This window comes from Heloderma suspectum, chromosome 4, assembly GCF_057233095.1.
Source record: "Heloderma suspectum isolate Gila_16-S chromosome 4, 16-S_ref, whole genome shotgun sequence".
Taxonomy (NCBI): Eukaryota; Metazoa; Chordata; class Lepidosauria; order Squamata; family Helodermatidae; genus Heloderma; species Heloderma suspectum.
In genome coordinates, this window is record NC_139461.1 from 24,015,003 (window position 1) to 24,030,523 (window position 15,521).

Sequence of the window (15,521 nt, forward strand, 5' to 3'; positions counted from 1 at the left end):
TCAGCACTTACAATGGGGGAAATAAGCCACCATGGCTTATTTCCCTCTTTGTGATCATGCAAACCCAGTCGATATCTCTGATACCTCTATCAAATGATACAAGGAGCCAGTGGCAAGTAGTACTTCTTTGGGCCAGTTTTTGCACAATCCCAGAACTTATCGCTCTATATAATTTTGCTCCTTACTGACATACAATTCATTCATTTGCTGCTTTATAAAATTATAAACTCACAGTATAATTATTGGAACACCAATAGTTTTAATACACAGTACATAATTTAGTCACACTCAAGAGAAACATGTCAAGTCTCATGAAAGGAAATTTATTTTCTCCATTACAGTATAAATGTGCTCTAGGCACAGCAGCGTATCTTGTAACTTCTAATAAAGTTACAATCAAACTCAACACGTAGACAAAGCTTTCTGAGTTGAACTAAATTAAATTGGAGTTGACAGGTAAATTCATTCAGATATTCTCAGGAATGTGACATACAGAAGATGAAATAATATGGAAGACAGATCAAGGTATCTCAGTTAAACTCTGCTTTGAAGCATAGCTTTTTAGAATATAGAGGCTGCACAGGCTGTGTGTGACTGTACAGATGGTCACTTGAAGAACACTAATTACAGGTAAGGAGTTGCCTTTCTTCTTTAGTCTCTGTGCAGTCCAACAATTAAGTGACTGGTAAGCTAGCATACCTGGAACATTCAGCATACTGAATCATCACTGAAAGACTTTGAAAAACAGCCCTTCCAAATCTGGCATCAGAACAAGGTTTCATATCCGTGCCATAATGCTTAATAAACATGGTTGGTGTATACCACATTGTCAGCCTTACAAAGTTCCAACATGTTAACAGCTCTATGATCTAATCAGCAGCAGACACACAATGATTATACTGAAAAAAACCCTCAAAGATACTGAAACACTAGGAGTTAAGTTACAGATAAGAAGAGATTTGAGAATGGCAGACTTCAACCAAGACAAGCCCATAAAAGGTCAGCTTACGCTTAACCAAATAATTATGCCAAGCTGTAGCTAGTATCTTTAAAAATGTACAAAACTGGGAACTCCACAACTGTAAGTACTAGGTACTGTAAGTATCAGCCTAATTTTTAAGCCGCATCTTAATGACCACAGAGAAGAGTTGCCTATAGTCCTTTTGACAGCAGCTTGAAGAAGGGGTCTAACTTTTTACCTCAGGAAAACTGACTGCGCCCTTAGCATTAAATAAACAACACACCTGTTTGGGTTTTAGCAAAAGAAGTGAATAAAAAGAAACAAAGTGGGAATCTCTCAGGAAATCTCTAAGAGGAAAGCATGGTTAGGAAGATGAGGATGTACGTTACATAATATATTTATTTATTACAATTATTTTTATCTTGCCTTTCAGGATACAAAGCCTTCCAAGAAGACTCACAAGTACTATTGAAATAGTAAAATGACAATAAACAACATTAACATTTAAAAAAAATTCTTATGTGATAACTACAGTAACCGCCTATCAAGATCTACCTATTATAGACTGTACCCTTTCACATCCTTTAAGCACCCTTTACACTGGCCACGCACAGGGGTTGTTCCCTTCCTGCCATTTCAACACATCTCTATGGGTCAACATGGGACTGGGAAAGATCTGGTTTTGAAAAGGCAACAAAAGGGCCGACCTAGCGCAGTTTCTGCCTGTCAAGGAGACGGGATAACCGGTTTCAGGGAGGATCGGGCCCAGGAGAAATATTTAAGGAGATACTTCTTTTACCCACCCACCAACCAACTAAAGGAGAAAAAGTGAAAGAGTAGTTAAGTTGTCACACAGGAAAGGGAAGGAACTGGTGAAGAAACTGTTACCAGATGTGTGTTAATATGCTGGGGAGGGGGGGTCCCAAAGGAGAGGAGAAGAAAGACCGGGGAAGGACATCTCTTCCTCCCGCACTCCTTCGGGGTAATTATGAGAAGGGGGGCAGAGAGAGAGAAGAAGACGGGAGGGGGCAGAGAGAGAACCGCTTTCCTCAGGGAAGGGCGGGGGGGTCTCTCACGACGGTGCAAGCGCGCGGGAGGGGCGAATGTTAACTGAGGGCGGGCCGGGGGAGCCTCTCACCCAGCAGCCGCAGCAGCCCCCCGAGGAGGCCGGCCCACAGGGAGTCACCGGGAAACACCGGGACCGAGTTGAAGATGGCGTCGATGAAGAAGAGGCAGGGCGCCCGCAGCACCACCTCCACGGCGACCCGGAGCCGCGGGCCCAGCCGCTGAGGCGGCGGCTGAAGGGGGCCCGGGGCCGCCATCCCCGAGACCCCGCCGCCTCCTGTCCGTCTCTGGGCGGGTGGCGGGGGAAAGGTGGAGAAAGGGGATGACGACGACGACGGAGGGGTGAGGGGCTCCCTCTTATCGCCCGGCTCTCGCTTCGCCTGCCTGCCGAGCCGCTCGGGAACCCAGCCGCGGGGCCGCCACCCGCGGGGCCGCCGCCATCACGTCCTCGGTCCTTCCTCCTCCTCCTCAGCCGCCGCCCGCGAGCGAGCGAGCGAGCACGCGCCACCACCTGCAGCGGCGGCGGCCGTGCTGTCCGCGGGCCTCGCTGGGACGCGAGGGGCGGGGCCGCGGCGTCCTCCGTCACAATGCTGCGCCCCGCCTCCCGGGAGGACGAAAGCCGGAGCCGAGGCCGCCAACCGCCCCTCAGAGCTTTGCCCGCCAAATTGGCGGCGCGCGCGCCCCGCCCCCTCCTCAGAGCCGCCCCGCGCGCGCGCGCCTCGAGCCTGCGCCGCCGAGCCGGTCCGTGATCCGCCTCGCGGGCGCCGGCAGCCTCGCGCCGGGAGAGCCTGAAACTTCACGAGCCCGGGGAGCGCAAGGCGGACGCCGGTCTCCGCGCGCTGGGCTACGCGCTCTGGGTTGTATCCAGTGCTAGCCCTATTTCGAGTAGACCCATTGAAAGGAATGGGGCGTAGGTTACGCTGACGTTGGAGAGGACCGCCTTTTAGCGCAGTGCTTACCCAGAAGTCATAAGTCCCACTGTGTCCCATTTGACTTGCTCCCCCGTAAATGGCTTTAGGATTGCGGCCTTACCCTGGGAAGTAAGACCCATTGAATTCAAAGGGATTTAGTTCTGAGTAAATGAGCGTAGTGATCGTTTTGCTGGGCAGACAGATGGGAGGGCTCCTCCTAGTCCTAGGGCCCCCGAGAGCCCTGCTGGATCAGGTGTTCAACTGTGGCCCAGCTCAAAGCTTTGGGAATCCCACAGGGAGGGCGTAAAGGCAGCAGTGCTTAGGGTGGCCGCTCTTAGGAAAGTGTGCATAAGGATTGCAACCTCAGGGAAGCGGGCTCTAGTTCAGAGAGGGCAAAATTTGCGTAAAATGTGCACATCTTAATTTTTATGTATAGGTGCACATTTAGAAACGATATAATTTAAACAGAAATACAATATATCTCACCATAGCAAGGAAGACTGACCAGGTGACTTGTATGCCTTGCTGAGGCTGCTGTCCAGGGGCTAACTGGATGGGCAACTTCAAGGCCCCTGTTGCTCTCCCTTCGGATGGTTTGTTATCTTTAAATTGGACTTCAACCAGGCATCTCTCCAAAGAGAGGATACATTCATATAGAAGACTGTTCTCTGACATCCCTTCAAGTAGAACATTCCTCAGTAATGTAGGACACATGGCCACCCTGTGTGTGTTTCCAGTGCCTGGTTCAGATATAGTGCCTCTGCTTTTACAAAAAGGAGACTTTGTGGCACCACTTTAAAGATGAATAGATTTACTGTGGCATAAGCTTTTCTGAACTAGAGCCCACTTCCCTGAGGTTGCAGTGCTTATGCACACTTTCCTAAGAGTAAGCCCAGTGAATGGGTCTTTACTTCTGTGAAGACATGCATAGGATTGCATTGTAAATGACTTTTTTTGGTGTTTCCTATAACAGAGAAACATGTCTGGGATTTGATTCAATTTAAATATCCAGATTAATAGCCACTAAAAGACCTATTCTCCATAAACTTATGTAATCTATTTTAAAAAGCCAGATAGGCCAGGCACAGCTCCAGGATTTTGTGGTCTGGCGGAAAAGACCTGTGGTTCTCCACCTGCTCCCCATCACTATGCACACCAGCCCCCAGTAGTACCCACACCCAGCAGGCTAGGAGATGGCTAGCAAGTGCAGGAACTGCTGCAACTATTTTCATGCACTCCTAACGTGGATGGGGTTTACTTCATAAATTCCACCACACATAGGTAGCTGTGTGACATCAGGGCTGACCCTCCCATGCAAGCATGATGAAACAAGTTTTTTCAGGAGGCACCATTTTTAAAATTATCAAACCTGGTGGGGGCGGTGTGTGTGTGACATCATCTGTGCTCCACATCAGGCAGCAAAATGTCTTAGCCAGTATCACCCCAAAGTTTGTGAAGTGAGAATGCCCATTTTATATTAAAAGAGGCAAAAGTAGGGTGGTGAGCTAGAGGAACGAATAAATCAGGAAAGACAAAACAAAGTAGTACTTCACAGAATGCATTATTTGTGGAACTCTCTTTCACAAGAGATTTAATGATTCCAGGGGCTTAGAAGGCTTTAATATGGAACTGGACAAACTCATTGAGGACAGGTCTATCAGTGGGTATTACATTAATAACTACATGAAACCTCCAGATTCAGAGGCAATGTTCTTCTTCTGAATATCAGGTCGTTAGGGGCAAACGGTGGGAAATGCCCATAAGCATATTGCCTTCTTGCCTTGTGGTGGGCTTCACAGAAACATCTGACTAGCCATTGTTGGAGGCGGGTTGTTGAACTAGATGGCCCTTTGGCCTGATCCAGAAGGACTCTTCTTCTGTAACTGTTTCCATGGCATTTGATAGCTGGCACACACAACTAAAGAATTGTAGATATTTTAACTTTGAAATGGAGTATACAAGGTTTTCCTCCCACATATTGTTGTTGTTGTTTTTGTTGTTGTTGTTGTTCAGTCGTTCAGTCGTGTCCGACTCTTCGTGACCCCATGGACCATAGCACGCCAGGCCTTCCTGTCCTGCGCTCTCTCCCGGAGCGTGCTCAAGTTCATATTCATTGCATCCGTGATGCTATCTAGCCATCTCATCCTCTGCCGTCCCCTTCTCCTTTTGCCTTCAGTCTTTCCCAGCATCAGGGTCTTTTCCAGGGAGTTTTCTCTTCGCATTAGGTGGCCAAAATATTGGAGCTTCAGCTTCATTATCTGTCCTTCCAATGAGCACTCAGGGTTGATTTCCTTTAGGATGGACTGATTGGACCTCCTTGCAGTCCAGGGGACTCGTAAGAGTCTTCTCCAGCACCACAGTTCGAAAGCATCAATTCTTCGGCGCTCAGCCTTCCTTATAGTCCAGCTCTCACAGCCATACATTACTACTGGGAAAACCATAGCTTTGATTAGACGGACCTTTGTCGGCAAGGTGATGTCTCTGCTTCTTACTATGCTGTCTAGGTTGGCCATAGCTTTCCTCCCAAGGAGCAAGCGTCTTTTAATTTCATGGCTACAGTCACCGTCTGCGGTGATCTTGGAGCCCAAGAAAGTAAAATCTGTCACTGCTTCCATTTCTTCCCCTTCTATATGCCAGGAAGTGATGGGGCCAGATGCCATGATCTTCGTTTTTTTAATGTTGAGTTTCAAACCAGCTTTTGCACTCTCCTCTTTCACCCTCAACAAGAGGCTCTTGAGATCCTCTTCGCTTTCTGCCATTAGGGTGGTATCGTCTGCATATCGGAGGTTGTTGATAATTCTCCCAGCAATCTTAATTCCGACCTCTGATTCATCCAACCCGGCATTTCTCATAAATAATAACAATATTTTGATTCCACAAAACTGTATATTTTTCAGAGTGTTGTGTCATACAAATTGGATCTCAAATACTACATTTTTTAGAATATCAAAACTATATACTTGCAAAATTTTGGATCTGATATCAAAACAAAGTTTATTAGATACATTTGGGGTGCTTCCAAATGAGGCTTTTATCACACCATGGCCCTGCCTCATTCACATAATTTTATGTTGTTCAGATGTCATTGTCTTCCAATTGTAACCCTCGCTTGTTTTCTCACTGCTTCTTCCACCTTTTTTCTTACCACAGAAAAGCTATTAAGGAAGAAAGAGGGAAGAGTTTCTAATGGTTAGCGCTAGGACCCCTGTATCTGGAAGTACCCTTGATGATACTTATGCACCAGGGGGCCATCTACATGACAATGGAAGGAGAAGAGCGGCATGGTATTATCCGCATTTAGACGAAATTGGCTTAGGTCCATCAGGGTCACACGAAGCAAGAAACATGGAACATACCATACCTAAAACCCCACTTTTCACAGATCACACAGCGCTTGAAATCAACATACTTCTGGGTCAGGTGGGCAGAGTAGAACTGAATGTCATCAACCCAGCAGATGCTGCTGAACCAATGAGAGAGACTTGTTTCCCACCCCTGTCCAGGCTCCCCCCTGCTCCTACAATATTATGAATGGAGAGTAATTCACAATTCTGAAGGCTAGAAACAGTATTGTAGTGCTTTTATGAATGACAAAAGGTAGGCTAGATACTTGCTCCCCATGAGAGTACCCCACCAGTGCAAATAAGCCCTATTCCAGCAAACAGCCAGGGAGTTATAGCTCCAACTCCCCTTTCTCCTCTGGTCACTTCTCCCTACTCGCAATGACAGGCTTCTCTGCTCCCGTGATCCCACTATAGTGGTAGATCGCTACTGCGATAAAGCCCTAATGCACATTTGTTTAATGCCAAAGGAAAGAGTATAAGCTTCCTGTTCACAACTCTGAAAATGCGTATTCAAAAATGAGTAGATGTGCAAAGCCAAAATAAACAATTAAAAGGAACGGGTAACTGCCGAATAGGGGGAAATGGGATGGCGGGAGAATGCTCACTTTTCCATGAAGAAGCCCAAATCCTGAATTATCCAGTACAGCATCTGAAGGCTCCCTATGACAGCACCTCACCACCCCACTTTCGCCCCATTCCAGCAAACTGTCATGGAGTTATAGCTCCCACCCCCTTTCCTCCATTCTGCACACTTTTCCATGAAGCCCAAATCCTGAATTATCCAGTACAGCATCTGAAGGCTCCCTATTAGAGCACCCCACCACTGCAATTTCACCCCATTCAAGCAAGCTGTCACAGAGTTGTAGCTTCCAACCCTTTTTTACTGCAAGCATCAGAGAAGCGAAGTAATGCAAACATCAGAGAAGCAAAGTAACACATCAGAGAAGTGAATAATCATGGCTGTCAATGGGGAAATGGAGGCTAGTTACTCTCACTGGCAAAAAGGAAGTGCTGTGCAATTCCAAAGGCTCAAAAGAGAGCAATAGCACTTTGACGAGTTGGAAAGGCAAGCTAGTTACTGTAGTTACTCTCCCTGGGGACAGTGGTGCCAATGGGGAAAATGAGTGAATGCTGGGGAAGGGAGGGGAAAGGGGTGGCCCCACCCTTGACCAGGTCACTGCCATGTCACAGCCAGGTCACAAAGGCAAGCCCAGGAGTTAATGTGGAGGAATGCTGCACACTGCAGCAGAACTGCCTGAGAGCTGCTTTAACTGACCCCCCCCCCCCCAGTAAAATGACTTTCTGATAATGTGGCTTTTCAAGGGGGAAGCTGCTGGTTGGTTTTAGGGATGAGTCCCAGCCCTTTCAGATGTCTGATAGCTCCGATTCTGAGTCAGTTAAAAGTGCTAGATCAAAGCATGGGGGAGAGTGCCTAGATGCTGGGAGAGATTCCTCCGAAAGCCTTGACAAACAGATGGCCCAGGCCCAGGCTCAGTCCTTGCCCCTTCCCTCCACTGTGGGAACTTGAGTTTCAGAGGAGGAAGAGGGACGTGACTTGAGAGATGCTAGGGCACGTCACAAAGCAAAGTGGGAAAAGTTAGGGGCAGGGCTCAGACGCTCTGCCCACATACTCTTGGAAGCCAACATAGGAGGGAGCCACCCTAAGGGAGGGGCATCACTGCAGAGCAAGCTTGGCCATGAGGTTTATACCCAAACTGCTGGCAACTTCTCTACCTTCTGGTTCATCTCCTCTGCTTAGACATTGTTGATTAGTTGTTTAGGACCTGGGGCAGTCTGAGAATTTCCTTGAATCGGCATTTGTATAGAAGCTAGTCTTTAGCAAAATAAAGTCATATTAGCCTGAAGCTTTGTCTATTGTGTTGATCGCGAAGGGAAAGAATGACCCATTTCTGTCAGTTGGCAGTGCGCTGGCCACAATGTCATGTACTGCAAACAACCTCAAAACGCTCCCAATCTGCAAGAAATCCCCTGTGAAGACAGCCCCCAGTATAATGTACAAATCTCAAACACACCAAAAAGGTACAATAGTGGAAAAAATAGCTGTTAACCAATTTTATCTAACAGCTGAATACAAAACAACCTGAAACACCAAATGTACAAATATCTCTTTAGTATTAGGACTGCAGTCCTGTGCACACTTCTGAGTAACCATGGATCATATTGTGCTGTAAGCTTATTAGCAAAATTTTCTTCATGGATTATACTTGTCCTTCACATGGTGAAATTAGGATACAATCACATGAAGATGAATCTAGAGTTGCTCCCAAATTTACAACATAAGGCAAATTCAGAGGGTTCTGTTCAGGCAAAACATTTAGGAATGTCAATAGGAAGATAAAATAATTTTGGGTTGGGGTATGTGTTAGGTTCTCCACACATTTCTGATTCAGAATAATTTAACTGATATCACTGGTTGCTTGTTCTGCAGAAAACTTTACTAATGTGGTACACTAATAATTCAAACTATCAAAATTTTAATTGAGATATTTACAAAGAAAATTACTGACATATTCTTCATTTAGTCCTTTCTGTTCTGATAGGAGATCTTTGAAGAAGAGACTATGCAAAAGCGTACCTGGGACCACATTGATCTGCCTTTAAAGACAGTTTGGAAATGTCAGGTGTCACAGAATGCAGCAGCTGGGATGCTTGTGTGGGCTGGGTGTTTGGACCATATTACATCAATTCTACACCAGTTGAATTGGCTGCCTATTCATTTAAGCTCAATTTAAAGTGTTGGCCTTGACCTTTATAGCCCTGTTTATTTGAAGGACCTGATCCCTTATGAAACTGCTCAGTCTTTGCTCTCTGGCTCACTGTCAAAAGCTAGCAGATTGGAAGGTACCAGGGACAAGGCCTTTTCAGTCATGGCTCTACAACTTTGGAACTTCCTCAGGAAGTACATACGAGCTTCTCATCAGAGATTGTAAGCAAACTTTAAAAGCTGTTTCATTCTGCCAAGATTTTTATGGTTTTATGCAGGCTTCACGTTTTAGTTGCTGCTGTTTTTAGTTGCTTTAACTTACTGGTCTGTTTGCAAAATGTTATTGTTTGATAATTTGTATTTATTGGTTGTTTTGTAAGCTGCCTTTGAGGATTTGTACCATAAAACACAACATTAATATTAATACTGTTAATTATATTAATACATTACATAAAAATAATAAAAGGCAAACCTTGCCTCTTTGAGTGGTTTCTGGCTGATAAGCAGATATAACTTTCACATAGACAAGGAAGTCATTTGCAGGAGTTAGAAAAATCTTTATGTTTGGGTATTCAAGTATATACACAATGAACCACGCAATCCTCGTGCCAGGCTGTCTCATTTCATCTCCTACCACAAAGAAGTCTGTGAACAGCTGTGTATGATATTATATAACATACATAATTATATAACTTATATTAGTAAATGAAACTTAGATGCATGCCCCTGGTTGCTATCAGAACTGCATGCTGCCCCAGCTCCAAGCCAGTAGAAGCAACAGAACTCCTGCATCAAAACATTCTGTCCCACATGTAGTTTTGTCACACTGGGGGGCGAAATACTGGCTTATAAGGGGAGGTAAAGTTTATGCATTTTTACTATTAGAAGAAAAATGTCTAATTTTCACTCTCCCCTAGTAATCAGTGTGTCATGGGCTTTGTGTGTACCAAATACCAAAGAACTGACCCCAACCAAGGTTCTGTGTTCCCCCTTGCTAATCTGGGCATGAAGCTCTGTACAAGAACTAAGAAATCTTATGCATGCTCTTTCATAAAATGTAAGTGCAATACTGATACCTAGTCAGATAGAACTTTGATTAAATAAAAGTGTTTTGTTATAAAGAGGAAGCATACAAAAAGACCATAGAAACTGCAAAATACAGGATTCCTTAGGCAGATGTCTTTCTTAGTGAATATACCAAACAGGTCCCCAAAGGGAGAAGAGATTTCCAGATGCACCTTTTTCCTCTTTAGGATTGGGCCATGAATATTCATATACCTCTGGTGATATGGACCAATACATTACAAGGGAGAGACTACCAGAGGTAGTGATGGGGAGAAGTTGGTTGAGTTCATATTTTAATTTTAATGTGAACTTACATAATTTTGCACTCTCAAGCCACTATATGAACTGAAACTCAGGTATCCTTTGAATTTTGCGCTAATCCAAGTTTTGCAATGGAGTTCTCCAATCAAAACCTGTGTACCAAAATGTGTACATTAGGGAAAATAATGTTAAAAATGCATTGTACTAGGAAACTTGCTTATAAAATGAGTGTATTTGGCAACAACAACAACAAAAAACATGTATTAGGAGAAAAGTGCACAAAATATTTCTGAATTTTCATGCAGACTTTTTTATTATTAAAGTTTGGGATGAACCAAACCTGAGACGAGAAATTCTCAAGGTTTGAGATGAACCAAATTTAAGCCTGAAAAAAAGAAAAACTGAGAGAAACTGAAATTGACAGATTCGTTCATCCCTAACCAGAGGCAGGGCTTGGGAAAAGTCAATTAGAGTATGGTATCATGCACCAGGCCATGTAACTTCTGCACTTTACCCTGGCTAATTAGCATTTAAATTGAGATTCCATGGGGACAGGCTGACAGACAATACCATTTCCCCCAGACCAAAGCAACACCCCTTCCTCAAAAAGCCTGGTCACGAAAAATGTCTGACAGACCCTTCAGTATTTGTGGCAGGTGAGATTTAAATATTGTTGGCTCTCCCAACTGGTGTTTGGGACATTGTAAAAGGGCATTAACCATATCAAGAAAACTCAGGATCATGGCATACCTCTTGCTGCGTATTTCTAAGGGAAGACGTCCACATCTCTACCTTTCAGACTGTTTTAGTAATTGGAGTGTTGTGAACTATGGATGTTCCAAATTCAGCTTTCTTGATGGTCTGGAAGAACCTTAACCATATGGAAGTCTACATCTCTCCCCCTCCCCCTGCCTATTTTGTGGAAGATACATATAAAAATGGCCCCATTTCAGACTTTTCTAGGAATCAGTGTATCTTGGTATATGTGTTATCTTGGTACAATGTGCTGACATGTGTTCCAAATATTCACTTTCTGGGTAGCTTGGTGGACATACCTTAGCCATTTGGGAGCACCCTTTGGTCTCTAATTTTGAGAGAGGTGTAGAAATATCCTGTTTCAGTTTGTCCTAGTACAGGTGATCTTGGATGACGTGTACCAAATTTCAAGGCTCTTGCTCAATGTGGAATACTTTTCAATACCCCTATGAATTGAAGTCTGTCAATCAATGAGCCTCAACTTTATATATAGTATACTATAATTATAGTCATCTATGCTATTTTTGTTGTTGGGCAAAGCTGTTGACTCATGCAGACACTAATAACTTCAGATGCTACAGGAATCCTATTACACAAAGGATACTTTGTTGGAATGGACAATTCACATGAATCTTTTAGAAAGATTTGGGAGCAGGCAACCTCAGCTTACATATCATTCCGTGTGTGTGTGTGTGTGTGTAGACATGCTTTTAAAGTGTTTTTAAAGTATTTCAAATATTTAGTAATCTTAAAGAGTAACCCTATATTCTCAATGGAGCTTTCTAAGATCAGAACTCTCCACTCCTTCCTGTGCCCTGTCAGCTCTTGAACTGAAACTCAGGACAGTTTCAGTTTCTTGCCAACAGGACAGAAATCAAGAGAGAGGCAAGGCTTAAAGTTTTCTTTTCCTGTCCACAGACAGAAGAAAAATAATTCCCTCCCACAATGGGAGGGGAACATTTTGATGTGATCTTTAGTGCGTCTAAGGAATGAGGGCATATTGGGAGCTGGGAGGGCTCAGGATCTCTCAGATTCTTGGCCACTCCCTTCCCACCAACTGGCACATCCCCAAAATACTCATCTCTCCCCCCGCCCCAAGGACCTCATAGCGGGAGCCACTGTGGAAACTTCTGCAGTGGCTGAGCAGAACCAAAATGAGGTCTCTGATGTCAGAGCTCTGTCTATGGCCTCGAAGAAGTTTTCTCACTCAATACTATGGCCTCTGGGACACTGTTTAGGGATCACAGCATTGCATGCAAGTATTAGTTTTCAGGTTTTATTGTTTTAGTCCCTGCAATGTGGTTTTAACTTTTATATCTGATGGTCATTTTAGTTGTGTCAGCATGTTTATTAATTTTATATTGTTGACTGTTTATTGGGACTTTATCTGTCTATTTTGTGTTTTTATTATGTTTTGTACAATGCCTAGAGAAATGTATTTATGAGGCACATAAGTGTATGTGTGTGTGTGTGTGTGTGAGAGAGAGAGAGAGAGAGAGAGAGAGAGAGACTAACAAAACAGAAATATTAAACTCTTAATACAAAACTTTTGGCTTCTGCCTTCTTCTTTCATATTAGATCAGCTGAAGAGGCAGAAGCCAAAATTTTTTGCTTTAAGATTTCTGTTTTGTTAGTCACTCGTGTGTGTGTGTGTGTGATTAATTGCATCCTTCTGGGATCCAGAACAAATTTGTCTGAAGAGTTGTTTGATGCTTTAAAGATCATGTGTATACCCGCACACACTATTCTGAAGTATTTTCCATATGTAAACTCCACATGGAAATCATGCTAAACTGTAGTCATGCAGGACAATATAACCAGGATAGGATTTAATGGCAGGTGACACAGGCAACTGCCTGGGGTGCCAATTTGGTGCGTGTCCATGTGCATGTGTTACAGACTATCTACTCAACTGCCAAAACAAAAATTGTCCAAACAAGCTGGCAGCACTGACTTGTATGGGGAGTTTTGCATTAACACCATTATTATTATTATTATTATTGACATAATGTACAACATCAAGGCCCATTCAATAATCAATCATGCAAGCAAATCATGCATTAAAGCCACGAAATGTTGTTGTTGTTATTATTATTATTAATATTAATAATAATGTGTTCAGAGTTGAATAAATGGTGGGGGACAGTGCCAAAGATAGTTTAGGTCTAGGGCTGATCTTGAATCTCAGAAAGCCCAGCCTCTAAAAACTAGATTTAAAACATTTGAAACAAGTGATAGCACAAATGGATCTTCCCCATTTCTCCTCTTATGACCATCAAAAGAGATGTCCCCCAGGAACCAACAAATCAGTACTCAAATCTTCCATCCAAAAGCATAATTTAATTCATACAGTGGTCCTGCGCCTTATAGCTTTGTTTTGCCACCAGGTGGCATACTTGTTTCATATAAATAAAAATGGTTCTAGAAATTAAAGTGAAATTTAATTTTGGCAGCCTCTCAACTCAAAAACAAACATTGTTAAATATCTGGGTGTTTTTGTGTTTTATTATTCTAGTCCCTGCAATGTGATATTGTATTTTATAATGTGTTGACACATTTATTAGTTTTATATTGCTGATTGTACTGGTATATTTATCTTTAGTGTAAAACACCTAAAGAAATTTATTTTATGATGCGTTTAATAAATTTTATTAATTAATAAACATATTTACATTATGAGGAACAGTTCCAAAGTTATTCTGCCATTCTTGTTCTATGTAGAAAAGTTGGAAGAAAAAATATATATGCATGTTTGACCTCCAGACATCATCCCATGCTGCCCCACCCTTTTGGATCCTAATTTCTCTTTATATGTCTTAAAGATGCATGCAGGGAAAGTAATGCCAGACTCAGCTCTTAAAAACAAAATCACTAAAGCTCAAGGATCTCTCTTGTTATTGGATTGAAGTTTAACATTTCAGTACTATATAAATGAAGCAGTTTTTACAATAATCCTATCTAATTACAGGCAGCATTCACAGGCAAGTGTCAAAGGCCTGCTTTGGGATATATTCAAGATGGCAAAGAAATGGCATATTTTAAGATCAGTTGTTGCAATTCAGATTTATACCTCACCATAAGCAGAGTTATCGGAGCTCCTGGGCAAGACTTGCATATGCTCCTCCTCCCTAAATGGTACACCCACTGAGAACTGAAATGGCAATGTCACTGACTGAGTCATTCTCCACATGCAGAAGCTACACATGGAGAAAGGGGTAGCACAACTGCATTTCAGCACTCCATCATTCATGTGTGTGCTCCTACATTGATGTAAACATCTGCATCAGGAAAGCTTGTGTGTGAACAGTTTGCTGATGTGAAGGCTTCCCTGCGGTTGGAATTCCCAATCCTGCAGGAGTTCTGATTGCATGGAAGCTTATGCATGAACAACAGCCCATATATAGACTTTTCTGATGCAGACATGAGTGGAAGTTCAGGGGGCAAAGCAAGTGCCACACAATAGCCAGCAGCACAGCCCCACTGCTGACTTGTCCATGCATAGGTTCCACACATAAAGAATAACTGAACAGGGTTTGTGTAGAAATCTAATCTGGGCATTAAGCTGTCAATTGTTGCCCCCATGTAAAATGACCTTCAGCAAAAGGTAAACAAAACACATTCAAAGCTGCCTACATACAGAATCATAGAGCTGGAAGGGACCTTGGAGATCATCTAGTCCAGGGTGGCAGAACTTCAGGCCTAAGGTTTGAGGTTCCCCAAATGGCCATGCCCCCTTCCCCTGGCCCCTAGTCCGACCTCCGCTCAATGCAGGGTCTGCAATGCAGGATGCAACTACAGCATCCCTGACTGATAGCCATCCAACCTCAGCTTAAATACTTCCAGCAGAGGACAGCCTAGCACCTCCTGAGGCACTCAGTTCTACTGCCAAACAGGTCTCACCCTTAGGAAGGTTCTTTTTAACATTTAGCCACAATCTACTTCCCTGCACTTTCAGAACCAGAAAACGTGCTGTAGCTATTTTCAATAATTCCATTTCCCTAATTTGGCATATCACCATCCTGCTTAGCAGAGGATTATGTTGCTACAGATACTTATGTTAGTGGCCTCACACTAATGTATTGGCATCAGTCTTCATTATTAATACCTACAAACCAATTGACACAACACATCATTTTTTATTATTGCTACAAAGATGGTCTCATTATGGTACATTGTTTTCTAATGTGCTTATAATACAGGCAGATGCAAATAAATGCTGCATACATCATTGGCAAAGTCTGACAAACTGTATTTAATACTATAAATCAAGGAAATATTTTATAACCTAAATCTTGAAAGTGTTTTATGATCTCAAATGATGAAACAAGCGGCTAGATGGCACAATCTGCACACATAATATTTTTCCTAGAAGTCTATAATTGGACATACGCTGATTCACTTTAGCCATGCCCAGGCTCCTCTGTTCGCTATGA

At 43.2% G+C, this 15,521-nt stretch overlaps 1 protein-coding gene across 1 annotated transcript in view; it reads right to left on the bottom strand.

Annotated features, from left to right (window-relative positions):
• Positions 1-2,582, bottom strand: part of RNF139 (ring finger protein 139) — a 14,484-nt gene extending 11,902 nt beyond the window's left edge. The window contains exon 1 of the mRNA XM_084848851.1: positions 2,100-2,582. Within this exon, the coding sequence (XP_084704977.1) occupies positions 2,100-2,283 (184 nt within the window). The 5' untranslated portion in view covers positions 2,284-2,582. The remainder of the gene's footprint in view (positions 1-2,099) is intronic.
• Positions 2,583-15,521: the final 12,939 nt, after the last annotated feature.